General features: G+C 40.5%; 1 protein-coding gene across 1 annotated transcript; it reads left to right on the top strand.

The window, feature by feature from the left end:
* Positions 1-3863: 3863 nt before the first annotated feature.
* On the top strand, positions 3864-10360 carry LOC133734132 (NAC domain-containing protein 87-like). Its single transcript, XM_062161768.1, has 4 exons — positions 3864-3886; positions 8005-8147; positions 8711-9000; positions 9128-10360. Exons 1-4 carry the CDS (start codon positions 3864-3866, stop codon positions 10082-10084), a joined length of 1413 nt encoding a protein of 470 aa, XP_062017752.1. The 3' UTR covers positions 10085-10360.
* The last annotated feature ends 4716 nt before the right edge of the window (positions 10361-15076 follow it).

Below are 15076 nucleotides of genomic sequence, written 5' to 3'. Positions count from 1 at the left end.
CAAGCCAAGAACAAGCCAAGCCCAAGCCGAGAATAAGCCGCAGCCCAAGCCGCCCACTGACGCAGGCCCACCAAGGAGACACGTCAGCAGGCACACAAGCAGCCACGTCAGCAACCAGTCAACTACCACGTCAGCATCCGGCCCCACTGCCATGTCAGCTCTGGACCCCACTGCCACGTCAGCTCTGGACTCACTGCCACGTCAGCTCTGGACCCCTGCCACGTCAGCACCGGTCAACTTTCCTGCCACTTTTCTGGGCACTTCCTGGCGACTTTTCCGGCCACTTTCCGGCCACTTTTTCTGGTCAAATTTTCCGGCGACCTATTTCGAGGTATTTTTTACTGAAAGTTTCTGTTTTTGAAGTTTTTATTTCTTTTCTCTTCTTTTTTTCGGGGACATGCAAACTCCCTTCTTCTACCCCACTTTCTTCATCATAGGGGAGACCTAAATAAGCCGAACTGTGGGGGTTCGTGCTCACTCCAAGCTTAGAGCTTGTTGAGATCTCCAAACTTAGAGTTTGGAGAGAATTTATGATCGACCACTTACGACATTGTTTCGATCTAATCCAATACCTCTTGGAATTGAATTTCTTGGAAGCGATTACGCTCAGAAATTCCTAATTTCTTGGAAACGATTACGCTCAGAAATTTTATATGTTTTCGTGGTAGCCTTTTACGCTCCAAAACTAACCCTAATTTCTTGTTCTCTTTCAGGATGAGTAACCTGAACAAATTGGACTTTGCTTCATTGGGAACAACTGGCTCTGGATATCACAGGTGGGTTCGTGATGTCCGCCAGCATCTCAAGGCCGATGGAATCCTGAATATGATTCTCGAGCCTAGCCAGGACGTGCTAACTGTTGAGCAAGCTCCAACTTTGGAAGCAAATAGAGCAGCCTTAGAGGCAAATAAGGCGAAAGCCATTATCCTAATGACTCGTCATATGGATGATTCGCTCCAGTACGAGTGTATGAATGAAGAAGACTACAGAAGGCTGTGGCATGGGTCTCACTCGAAGAAAGATTTGGCAACGTCCGTGACTCCCTGCTTCCTAACCTAGAAGTGAGATGGCATAGCCTCCGCTTCTGTGATTTCAAGTCAGTTCTTGACTACAACTCGGAAGCACTTCGCATTAAATCCTTAATGGAATTCTGTGGTAAAGAGATCACAAATGCAATGTTGATTGAGAAGACTCTCTCTACCTTCCCCGTCTTTGCATTGATGGTTGCTAAGAACTATCGAATCGATGTTACTGTAGGACGGATCACAAGGTTTCATGAGCTTATTGGAGCTATGAATGTCGCTGAAAAGCATGACAACATCCTTGTGAAGAACTATAATTCAAGATCCGTGGAAACAAAGCATATTCTGGAATCTAATTATAGTCGCGCCCCTAAGAGAGGGCGCGAAGAGTGAAACCCTAATCTTAGAGATACTTCTGGACGTTCTGGTCCATATAATCGCTCTACTTGGGAAGGTAACCGCCAAAATAGGCGAACACGGAATCGAAGAGGTCAACGTGGAAAGAGAGAGGGAGGCAACGTCTCTGGCCATGTTGGTGGCGCCACCAACACTAAGAGCCATCTAAATGGCGCTTTCAAAGAGCCTCAATCAATGGAGTTTAAGCAAAGAGATGTATGTTCTCGATATGGAGTATCCGGTCATTGGGCACACATTTGTAGAGCTCGTGAAGAAATTGTCACCGCCTACAAAGCATATTTTGAAGCAAGAGAAGCTCACTATGTGGAACAAGAAGATCAAGAAGATGATCTAGAGTGAAGGGTTGAAGACTACAAATCTGGCTGGGATCAATAGATAGCCAATTCTGTTTAAGTCTTTATTTTTCCAAGAGATATAATAGGCAATTGCCATATACTTTGTAGTAAATGCCATTGGTTTAGTTTTTCTTCATATAGGCTCATCCAAAATGAGTATGATGTCTAGGAAGGTTTTGAGATAAGTGGTACTTAAGCAAGCTTTGCTCCACCGACATCTCTCTACTCACCTGGTCATATTTATTTTGGAGTTACTGAAAGAAGTCAAACGACTACCTTTATTTTGCATTAGCTAGCATTTGGATTAGATTCTCCTAATGGTTAAGAGATAATGATGTACTCCGTTGGCTTATGAATAAAATTTCGAGTTCTTTTCATTATGACTCCATTTTGATTCTGAGCATATTACTTTTGTGACTACGATGGCTGGGTCATCAATATTAATTCAAGGACATGGAATAGCCCAAGTTCCCCTTGCCAAATGGCACCTTGATTACTGTCACAGAAACTCTCTACGCTCCTAGGGCAAATTGCACCTATGAATAGCCAATGGATTCCATGTGAAAACGCATGTAGAGAACGGAAATGAGTTCCTTTGCAATGCCTCTAACGATTGTGAACAAAGGTGCATCTTACAGAAGTTTATGTGTCTCTCTAGTGAACTCTATGTCACTATTCGAGCTATTAAATCCAATAAAGTTATGAGAGAAGATCTCTTGGATTTAGACACATAATGGCTTTGTCACGACAAGATAGGTCATCCTAGTCATGATGATCCGTCTACTAAAGACTTCACACGGACATCTATTCTTTCGAGCGAAATGAAGCATGAATCAAAAGTTGATTCCTGGACTAAGTGTGACCCCCGGCGCTACCTCTAGCACCGCCGCCGTCCACCACTAACCTAGGGCTGGCACAGTTCCTATCCATGACACCATGGATGGCGTCCATCATGGTGATGGCGCCTAGGTGATGCTGCAATCACCAACTTTGCTTCAAATAGCGTTTCAGACGCTCAGGCCCAACCACAATTCTCATTGGTTGCTTCTAAAGCCTCTCGCTCATTTACAAAGCCTGTTCCTTAGGGAAATTAGGACTGAGACCGTCCTATGCAAAGGATATGGACTTGCAAAGGATATAGACGAAAGGGCAACTACGTTGGATTTGAGACTCCAACAATCGTCCGCCACTTAATGCCCTTGCAAGGCGATCTCCTTACCGCTAGATTTGCGGGTTGTCACTTTGATGAGACAGTCTTACCGTCGTTAGATGGAGATAAGAACACGGATGTTCAGCAGGAACGACATGAATTGGCATGGTCTGTCCCCACTATGTTTCACATTGATCCCCGTTAAAGTGATGAGATCACACAAATATGCTACAAGCATGCCTGCAAGGATGGACGTCCCTACGAGCGGACGTAGCGCCACCCTACACGGAGGTAGGCATGGCACCAACGCCAAAGAGAGTGGCACTCTGGCGTTATAGGCCATGGCCGCAGCTAGGATGTGTGGGAGGCCCGTGGGTTCGAAGGATACTTTGGCACATTCCAATTCTTTGATCATCATGACTCAAAATCCGTCTCATGAGAATCTTCCGGATTATGGTTATCGTTGGAGGACGCCTCAACGTCAAAACCTATTCTTGAGAATATAGAGCTCTATGAAAATTACACTAGTGTACATGAGACGTGGGATAGAAACTCTATCATAATTGATGATGTAGTCACACATTTCGTTGCGCATGAATTTGTTGAGTCTGATGACATCGAACCACACTCCGTTGATGAATGAATGACAACATAGAGAAATTTGACCTAAATTGAAAGTATCGATCCAGGTTAAGTTGAATTCTCTAACGAAGAGGAAGGTTTTCGAGCCAGTGATGCCAACACCTCTTAAATAAAACCTATTGACTAATGGGTCTTCGTTAGAAAGCGTGTTGAGAAAAAGATATGGTAATCTCGCCTTATGGCGCAAGGCTTCTCACGAAACGTCCTGGAATCAACTACGATGAGACATATTCTCTCGTAATGGATGTCATTGCACTCCACTACCCTGTCAGTTTGGTAGTTTCTGAATAACTGATCATGCAGCTTAACGTGGTCACTACGTATCTCTATGGGGATCTAAATACGGAATATACATGAAGGTTCATGGTGGACTTCATTTACCCAAGTCAAGTGGCTCTAGACCACGGAGCGCGTTTGTAATAAGATTGAAACGCTCACTAAAGTGACTACTTGATTGGGAAATGATATGCCCGCACGTTTTCATAACAAGTTTCAGATTCTATTGCGGTTCATGTTGGACATAATCTTCATTGGAAGCCCTTAAAGAGTTAAGGGAAACCGCTGAACATTTGAAATCCTAGTTTGAGATGAAGGATTTTGGGAGAACACGATTATATCTCAGTTTGGAACTTAAGCATCGTGTTGATAGATGCTTAGGCATTTTGACAAGGTCAAGCCTCCAAGCATCCCCATGATCGTCCGTAGTCTTGATCCTGAAAAGGATCCTCTTCGTCTAAAGGATGATGACGAAGATGTGCTAGGGGCAGAAGTGCCTTACTTGAGTAAAATAGGCGCATTATTGTACTTAGCTCAATGTACAAGACCAGACATATCATTCTCAGTGAATTTGTTAGCTAAGCTTTGCGCCAACGCGACGCCATTGGATTGGTGTAAAAGATATCTTTCGGTACTTGAGATGTACGATTGATATGGGCTTGTTCTATCCTTACAGAGAGACGATAGATTTGGACCCATCACGCACCAGGAATGCCGCTAACACTGGCCTGCGTCCACTATCCCCATCCCAAAACGACATGTGTTTTGGAAGGTTTTGTTGATGTTGGGTATCTCTCTGACCCGCACAAAGGTCATTCTCAAAATGGTTAAGTGTTCACCACGGGTAAAGACCGTGATATCTTGGAGGTCTATAGAATAGACCCTAGTCACTATATCTTCGGACAATGTAGAGATTATTGCTCTTCACGAAGTGGTTCGTGAATGTATATGGATTGGATTCATAATTACACATGTTTGAAACAATTGTGGTTTGAACTCTACCACAGATGAGCCTATGAGCATTTAGGGCAATGCTGCTTGTTTTGAACAAATGAAGAAAGGCTACATCAAAAGCGACAACACCAAGGATAATCAGCAACAACAGACTCTTCTCAAGATCCAAGTGAACTAGGTTCAAGTTGAGGACAGTGCGGCAGGCTTGCTCACTAAGTCATTGCCTAAATTCCACTTTCGAGAAACATGTTGGTAGCATCATCTGCGGACGATATCCGAACTCCCATGACTGTGATCATCAGGGGGAGATGCAGACATCAGGGGGAGATGTCTACATGTATGGTCTCGAAACGTGAAGGGTGTGTTGTGCTCTTTTTTCCCTTCGACCAAGGTTATTTTTGTCCCATAGGGTTTTTGTTTCTCGGCAAGGTTCTTAATGAGGCAACGAGAGGAGCACCACGTTTGGGCGACACAAGGGGGAGTGTTCAAGTAAATCTAGAATATGTGTCTAGCCCAAACTCTAGGTTACTTGACCTAGTTGTAATAGGGTTTTGAATTAGAGATATTCTCGGAGATATTCATAGATATCAGATTAATTGTACGATTATCTTTCCTTTACAACTCAGATTCTATGTCTTGTAATCCTCTATATAAAGAGGCTCCTATTATCAATGAAAGCACGACTCAATTCTCTCTCAATTTTGGTTTTCCTTAAACAATTTTCAAGTTATTGAACTCAGTTTCTTGCCGCTATGATAAATTCTTTATTTCACTTCAATTAAAGAGAAAAAATTTCAGCCCACCCCATTTTTGAATCCTGGATCCATCACTGGATAAAGGCCATGAATTGATTCATGTAAATGTTAGATCTTTTATTTCCTCCTTTTTTTTCATTAATATCTAATGAGAAATTTTATTAACACATCCCTAAATACTTAATACACATTCTAATTTTTTTACATTTAAAATCATATTATATGGGTAAATGAAATGACTGAAAAGACATTCATATTAGAAAAGGAACTATAATTGGAATATGTTTAATAGCTTTTAATATTGTTATAAATTCAAGTTGAAATCTTTCGAATATGTTATAATCAAGCTTGTCATGAACTCATGATAATCAAGACAAGCTTGATTATTAGCAATTATGCATTACAAAATTCTTATGATCGTTCATATTTTTTCTTGGTAATTAATAGAAAGAAAATAAAACCTAGTATGATATATAAACCCTAATTGGAATCTTCTTCTACAAGCTTGACTACTAGCAATTTTGCATTACAAAATTATAACTAATGGAGAGAAAATAATAACAATGTAGTTATAAACCTAGTTGAGATCCTCTTCATGTGTATTTGATTATTTTTCAACAATTTTGACTACCAGCAATTTGAATAACAAAATTGTTAAGATTGTACAGGTCTCTTGATAATAATTGAAAGAAAATTAAAATTATTATGATGATTCTGATAATTAAATGTATTTAAATTCATTATGATATATATAGAATGTTGTGATTATGATAAAGTTTAGCATGATGATTTTAATATTGATTTATATATAGTGATTTTATATAGAATTTTGAGATTTGAGGATAATTTAGGTAGTTTGAGTGGTGTATTTAATAAAATGATAGAATAAGAAATCAAATGGGTGGTGTATTAAGTAAGAGGTGTGTATTAAGTATTTAGGGATGTGCGAATATAATTTCTCATATCTAATATACAATTAAAAAATCACCAATCAAGACCCAAGGTAAAGAGTTAGGAGGGTTTAAAGTTCTTAAAAGGTTCCAAAGTTCAAGTTGTAGTTCCTTATGGGGATACATGTTGATAAAAGTACAGAACCAAGTAAGTTGTTTATGAATATCAGTAACAGTGCAATGAATATATCTAAAGTGTTTAGAGACTATATTAAGAGTAAAATTATTATCATTCCAAAGCAAAATGAGACCACCAGATTGTCCAGAAGACTAACAGAAGCATAATGATGAAACTGAAACTTAGAGCAGATAGTAGTAGCAGCATCCTCACTTAATTTGGTATCTAACAAGCAAAATACATCCAAATTAATTGATTTAACAAAAAACAGGGCAGGAAGCCATCCTCTGTACAACCCCTACAGTTTCATGCAGCTACTCTCATGGTTAAGGTACGGATGATGACGTGTCATTAGCAGAGTCTGGATTAGCTTCATTGTTCAGGTCATCTCTGGCTATCTGTTTTGGACTCTCGTAGGTTGGTGGTGTAGCATAAACAGCATGATCCATATCATCTTGAGTTGGGAGACCATGATCAAAAGCAGGCTCAAATTGGTCAGCATTAATTGTCATCATTCCCTTCCATTTCATGATCTGGATTGGCATCCTCAACCCTCAAATTCATGCCCTGGGAATTGGAACATTATTTTATAATTGCAATACCACTGTATTCTACTAATCGTACCAGAAATTTTATTTTATTAAGTTAATTATACGTGGAACTACCGAAACTTATTGAAAGCATATGCATGTTCATATTACACCATCTGATAAATTATGGTTTATTTTATCTTTTCTGTTGACATAGAAAATTGATAATTTTTTTTTTTTTTGGGATGTAGAAAATTGATAATATGATATTAAAAAAATGTGATAATTGTTTAGAAATATCAAATATATACATATATACAGCTAGGAACAACAAATTCTATCAGATAGAGGTAATCTATAGAAGATAGTTTCAAATTTAATAACACGATAGTTATCATAAATATTGTGAATATTTTAGTCCTATCTGAACTGAACTCTCCAGCAAAAAATCAGGGTGTTTTATCGCATCTGCTGAGGGCTTTCATTTAAATTTGTTTCCGACTCCAACTCATAGACTCAACAAATTTCTCAACGAGAGAGAGATAGAGTCATACTTGCGTCTCTGTCAATGTCTTCTCCCTCAAAGAGTCCAACTATGGAGCTTGTTCAGCAAAGTCATCCGCATCCCAAGGCTTCTGTTACCCAAGTTACTGCTTACGGCGGTAGCCCTAGTCCTATAAAGCAACTGCAACCAATTCCAAATGAAGCTGATCGCAAGGCTTCTTTGACCGGGACGCATGATGCCATTGTTGTGTCCTCTGTTGCAGCAGAGGTCGATCAGTTTTCGGACGTGGAAGAGGAGCTGAACAATTTCAATAACAATCAGAAAAGGCAGCAGGATGCTTTTCTGAACAGTTTTCCACCTGGGTATAGGTTCAATCCTCGTGATGACGAACTTGTTCGGTATTACCTGCAGAAGAAGATCATGGACGAGCCATTGCCCCCCAACAAGATCATGGAAGTTAACCTCTACCGCCACAATCCCGAGACGCTTGCTGGTAAACCCTAACCCTAATGCAAACTTCTTTGTTTAATTCTTTATTATGTATGTAAGTTTAATCGCCAATATAGGCTACGTGAATCCATGAGATATGTTATGAAAAAGTTTCCTTTGGAGTATTACTTTTCGTACGCTTCTAGGCCTTCACAATATATACACAATGAGATATGGTCAGAATATATACAATTTTTCTTTTCCATCAAAATTTAGATGTTAAAATGGGATGTGAGCTCTGTTGCTTTAGTTTTGTTTAATTTCGTTTCATTTAGGATTTAGATGCTATAATTGGCAGTGTTGATTTAGTTTTGTTTAGTTTTATTTCGTTTAGGGTCTTCACCTCATCAGATAGTTTGTCAACTGGTCTAATGAATACAATTTTGATGTTGATTAGTATGATTAACTCTTTTCCTTTTACAGGTTTTTCCATATGTTTGATATAGAGATGTTATGCTTTTTGAACATTTTTCTAGTGTATTGCTATGATAGATTGCTTTGTTAGCTGCATTACCTAAAAATCTTACAATACGCTCTCATTTAGTTTACTGTTGGTTCTTAAAACAGAAAGATATGAAACTTATGGAGAAAAAGAATGGTACTTCTTTACTCCAAGGGACCGGAAGTATCGCAATGGATTTCGACCAAATAGGGCAGCTGGTGATGGATATTGGAAGGCCACAGGAGCTGACAAAACAATAAGGTCTGGCAATGTAGAGGTTGGGTGTAGAAAGGCTCTCGTTTTTTACAGAGGTAAACCTCCAAAGGGTAAAAAGACGAATTGGATCATGCATGAGTATCGAGTCCCTGATTCCCCTGATTCTCGTCCTCCCAAAAGGACTGAAAATGACATGAGGGTATATATGAGTTTCTCGTTGCCTTTCTTTTTCATTATATAATATATTAACCCTTCGTAATTAGTTTATGGTAATATCCTCTTTGTGTTCTCCTTACGGAACTTATTATTTATGGTCATGCATGCAGTTGGATAACTGGGTGCTGTGTAGAATTTATAAGAAAGCTGATAACAAGAACAACAAAAGCCAGAGCCGAAATCATGTAGAGGATCCTGTTGAAGATACATCACTACCAGATAACATGGACATGGAGATGGAGACGAACGGTCAAGTTGATAACCCTCAAGCATTGGAGTCTGAAAAGGCATACCCTTACCCTATTGTTCATCCACCATTGGAGTTTGACAGGGCGTATCCTAATTATGCATTTCCTTACCCGGGTGAGCGGCCTCTATGTGCTCTAGTTAACAACAATATGAACAACATGCTTCATCACCACCGATTCCAACCAGTCTCTTTGAATTCTGGGGATAGTTATGCAAATATGGGGCAAATGCAACAGGCTTGTGGCACTTATTCACCAATGCAATTTCCTGATCAAAACTGTGGTGTGCAATTTTCTGATCAAAAGCGTGGTGTGCAATTTTCTGATCAAAAGCGTGGTGTGCAATTTTCGGACCAAAGGTTTATTATGCAACCAGTTGATGTCACATCAGGATCAATGGTATGTACAGGTGATCAAAAGTGTGGTGTTCAATTTCCAGACGAAAAGTTTATTATGCAATCACTTGATGTCACATCAGAATCAATAGTATGTACAGATGAGGCATGTTCTGATCAGAAATGTGGTAGGCAATTTCCGGATCAAAAATTTATTGTGCAATCACCTGATTGTAGCCCACAACCAATGACATTTTCTCATGAAAAAAGTGAAAAGAGTGTCCAACCAGATGATGCAGTTGATAGTAGACCTTCATCAGTGCCTTCTTTACCTGATCAAAAGAGTACTCAACAAGGAATTGGTAAGCCTCTATTACCACCATCTGATCAAGGTCTACGATACGTAGAAGAATCGAATGAAGATCATAATCTCATGTTTGGTTATCCACCATTTGCGTCTTTGGAAACTTTTTCATGGCCCTGACCTAGGTGCTATGTTCTGCTGCACAATCAAGCCAGATTTAGGTAAAAATATTTCAAAATGAGTTGACTTTTTCAAGAATTTTTCAACCATAATTGGTTGGTTTAATGTTATTTAGTTTCTTAGGTTTTTAGGCTAGTGAATAACATTGATTTATGGCTTGTGTTGGTGGAATATATATAATGAGTAATGATAGGGCCTTCAATAAGGCTTAAAGTTTAGGCCTTAATCATATGTGGATGTGTTTTTTTAACATGTAAACAATTTGCATAGTTTGTTTTGTCCGTACGTATACTTTTATTAACATTAATTTTGTACTTCATTATCTCTAAATTTGAATAGAAACTCCCAATAGCTTAAACCCTAAACAAGAAAGAACAAATAAAAAATAAATCTGTCAAACAAATTTATGTAGAGGTTTGTTTTTTGTACATATGTATCTGCAATTCTTAGCTTCTTTAGTTTACATCCAATCATCCTAATTAATTGTGAAAAATATGAAGAATATACATATATAATACAAAAAATTCTATAATATGTTAACTTATGACATACATATAATTATCATTTTTAGCTCTCAGTTACTCAAATGAAAATTTACTTTACTTCAATGAGCCTTTAACAAGGACTTCTTATATACACATTGTTCGAGTTTGGATCTGCATATGAACTTTATTCAAATTGGTTCATCGATTTGTTCATCGTTTGACGGACAAACAAGTGGCCACTACTCTCAATTGGGCTCATGCTGCATTGTGTTTGAACCTAAATTTAGCAAGGCCTACGTGGCGTTAAGTTGGGTCCTACATGAAGCAGGTCTGGGACATAGTGAGCCGTGATACAATAAATATTTAGCCGAGGCCCAGCTTCACTTCAGCCGAGGTACGGCTCACTTCAGCTGAGATACGGCTCACTTCACCTCAGCCGAGGCCTAGCTTCACTTCAGCCGAGGTACGGCTCACTTCACTTCACCTCAGCCGAGGTCCGGCTCACTTTGCCTCAGCTGAGGTCTGGTTTACTTGCGGCTGAGATGGTTCTAGCAATGCCCATTTCAGTTAGTTAGGGACGCTGATGGCGGGTTTGGCAAGACATTATGAGCTACTAAATGCCAAATGTTACGTTCAGAGACATTACAGTACTGAGTGTGGCCGTTGCAAAATAATCATTGAAGAATCATGATGGTTGATTGTCAATTATGCACATCAAAGGAATTTTATTCTTAGAATTCAATTTGTAATCAATCCAGTCTCAACAATTAAGAGCTGAGATTGTACGTATTAGTTTTGTTATCTTTATTCTGTACTGTAAAAGGGGCCATAGACATCTTTGTTAAAGGTCCTCGACCAAACGCTCTACGCGATTATTCAAATTTTATCTCAATACATTTCAACATTTTTACAACACTTATCAATCTTCACGTGCTTATCTTAAGGCTTTTATTTTACCGGTACTTATCTTTCCTGCACTTTACTTCGTTGCTCTTTACATTCTTGTTATTTATTTTCCTGCACTTTATTTCCCACAGTTTACATTCTTGTTATTTATCTTCCTGCATTTTATTTGATGCACCTTTACATTCCTGCACTCGTTAAGAAAATCACCAGAACGTTTGGATCTAGTAAACAAGTTTTCTAGCATTCATGCGTTTCTTTGTTCATACCCGTATAGAATCAAGGCATCAGGGTAATAATTTATACTTTGATTTTATTTTTACCGTGACTTGTGAGTATCTGCATCCCATAGATCTATCAATTGTCACTCGCACTTTCACGTTCACTCACCGAGTTGCACAGCACGAACATTCCGGCTAGGTAAAGCCGATCCGTGCTAAAGTCCGTGCATTCAAGGCAGAGAGAACCCTGCGGCCGAGATTGATCCTTCCTCGGCCCACAATCAACTGATTGGAAGTCAGATCGGCGCAAAGATCTACAATCTATAACAAAACCTCGCTTGGCTTACCAGCCGCGAGTTGGCACGCCCGCACACACGTCACCACCACTCCAGAAGGACACGTGTAAGCTAAAGAAGCCCTCGGCCCGGTGACACGCGGCCAAGACGATTTTTGAGCGAACATCTTTTGGCACGCCCAGTGGGACAACACTCGGTGAATGTTACCTGATCCCTACGCCAAGTCTCGAGGGAATCGTTGTTACAGGTGTAGGCAACAAGGCCATACCTCTTCTTTTTGTCCAAATAGATCAGCTACCTCTAGAGATCTCATTGTGCCCATGTCAAGTCTCCCAATGACGTCAGTTCAACCATCAGCTTCCACGTCAAGTGGGATCTCTACGAGTGGAGTCATGGCACATCCTGCATCATCAGTTGCGACGACCGCCACGGTAGTGTCAGCCTCCACTATAGCAAGTCATCCATCTTTCAGTCAGCAGCCGCAGTCACATATCGTCCAAACCTCAGGGACAACAAATCGAGTTGATTTTACAACTGCGGCTGGTACTCGACCGTATGATCCCGTAACTTATCCATGGGGCCTACCACCAGGGTATACCCCTCCTTATGAGTCAGTCAGTGTGCCAGCAGCTACAGCCAGTATTGGATCGTTCCCTTGGGGGTTCTCTCCAGGCTATAATCCGTTGTATGATCCGCTTAATGCGTCTGCAACGGTTGGTACAGGACAAACTCCGTGGCCATCAGGATTTAATCCATTGTATGAACTAGTACCTACAAGCGCACTTGCAACCACTGCGGCTGATGTATCTTGGCAGAGTCTTAACCATGATCTTGATAACGTTGAAGACGGCATTAGCCGGTTGGGCCGAAGTCTTGAAAATTGTTTCACTCGGCTTGACCGCAGTCTTGAAAGTAGTTTTGGGCAACTCAACCGCAGCATGGGAATCCAGTCTGATATGATGAATGCGTGGCTGCGTTGGTTTCAGACTGGAACAGGAACACAGGTGTCGCAGAGCAGTCAGAATGAAGGCAATAGAAATTGGTCTTTGGAGCAAGGTCAAAGCAGTCAATTACAACAAGTACCACCTCCAACTGGACAGGCTGCACCATTGCCGATGAGACCAGCCGCGACTGTTCATTCTCTAGGTCAACAACAGTCTTTCTTAGAGCCGCGACAACAATTAGTTCAACAAGTGTCAACTCAACAAGCTTTGCCTAGTGGACACTTAGGGCAAAATACAGGCAACCAGAATCATGTATTCCAAATTCCACGGCCTCAGAACCACCTAGCTCATCAAGCCCTCAACCAGAATAATGTTGCGAGACATGTTCAACCCCTCAATCAACACGTATATGCGCAACAACAAGCTACTGGTCCGCAGCCTTGGCTGAACCAAGCGGCAAATCAAGGGGTTCCCATTTTCGGAAACTTACTATTTTCATTTTCTCACTTTCCATTTCCGGAAATCAGAAAACTCTCCATTCTCTCTCCTCACCCGCGTCTGACCTGACCCGGACCCGGTGTCCCGACCCAACTTTTCTGGCGATCTCCGGCGGTGAAACTTTCCAGATCAGCTCGTCTCCTCCGTGCGCTCCTCCTTGTGGCATCCTCTAGCCTCGATTCTCAGTGGCGACGGCGCAGCAAGGCGGCGAAATTTGGTGTATTCAGACCCGGTTGGAAAACGCAATTCCGGGGACGTCGTGGCTTCATGCTTCTTGTTGTGAGTTCGTAGAAGCCTCCCTCATCGATCTGTGGTGGTTGTTTGGATCGATTTACGTGGAAATTGGTTTAACTCGGATTGAACAGTGATTCATGGTTTGTGAGGTAGATTTCGACCCTTTTTGCTTAGATTCTGACTTGAGGCTAGTTATGAAAGTTGATAAGCATGCTGAGATGAAGATCTTTGATGTTGGGAGTTTTGTGAAATAGTGAGTTTGCGCACCGCCTGTGGTGGTGTTTTGGCGGCGTTCCGGTCGTTTAAGGGACTTTTTCTGGTATTATATATCTTCCACTCGTCGATACGAGCGTTTCGATATATAATACGCAATTTTTGAAGTTCGTATGAATTTGTTATGATCTTTACCGTTTCGAACCGTTTGATTCATTCGATCCGTGAGGATCCGAGAGTCCGATCGACATGTGGTTTGGACATATCGATTGTGGAAGTATTCTGGAGACTTTGGGAGGTCTCGGAAGTGGTTTCGCCTCAATTGGCGTTACTTTGAGATTTTAGTTCGATTTGGGGATTCGAACTTTATTTAATTGTGATTCGTTGACTGAATCAAGGCTGTACTTCCTTAGGTGCTTGACAGAGAGCGTTCTGTAAGCAGTCTAGTGGTGTGAAGACGCAACGGGAATTTCAAGGTGAGTAATCTCACAAGGTTCATTTACGAACGGAATTACCTTTATCGTTTCGAGAGTTATTTATTTAACTGCAAACTATAGTTTGTATTAATCGGCATTCATGAGCGGATGACTACGTATATATATATTTACGTGAAATATATATGTGTTGTTGGATTTTGTTGATTTATGAAAACAATATGCATGAATGATGCTTCTTATTGTTTTGTGTTGTAGCTTTTCGGAAAACAAATGATTTGTGGAATTGTTGATTCGATTTGTTTTGAAAAGCGTTGAGATTTGTGTAACATTTTGAGTCCTGTGCGACTTCTTTACTGTTTTATTCCGAGGCACTGAGAAGTCCGAGGAATGAAGGTCTATGAGCGACCTTGGGCAGCATATCAGGTAATCACGTCTTTGGCCGGACGATTGGTTACGAATTCAGTTAGAGCTCTAGTCTGTCTGCCAATTGTGATTCATGGGGAACGGGGCAAGGTTATATCTAACTCATGAGATTACGTGTTTTTAGGGAACAAGGTGTGAGTTGCTTCCTTATTAACAGTTTTTAAAGGGACAAGGTGCAAGTTGTTTTCCTTATTAACGATCTGATAGAAATCAAGGAGTGAGTTGCTTTCTATGTTACAATCTGATAGAAATCAAGGAGTGAGTTGCTTTCTATGTTACGTTTTGATAGAAACCAAGGAGTGAGTTGCTTTCTATGTTACGTGCTTTTAAGGAATCAA

This window comes from Rosa rugosa, chromosome 2 (assembly GCF_958449725.1).
Source record: "Rosa rugosa chromosome 2, drRosRugo1.1, whole genome shotgun sequence".
Lineage (NCBI taxonomy): Eukaryota > Viridiplantae > Streptophyta > Magnoliopsida > Rosales > Rosaceae > Rosa > Rosa rugosa.
The sequence above is the reverse complement of the archived record's forward strand: the minus strand, read 5'-3'. Positions and strand labels throughout refer to the sequence as shown.

Excerpts from the sequence above, each read along its gene's own strand:
- LOC133734132 (XM_062161768.1), top strand. The coding sequence starts at position 3,864 with ATGCAGCTTAACGTGGTCACTAC. Across the intron at positions 8,148-8,710 it reads CAATCCCGAGACGCTTGCTG|AAAGATATGAAACTTATGGA; the intron begins GTAAACCCTAAC and ends TTCTTAAAACAG. Across the intron at positions 9,001-9,127 it reads GGACTGAAAATGACATGAGG|TTGGATAACTGGGTGCTGTG; the intron begins GTATATATGAGT and ends TCATGCATGCAG.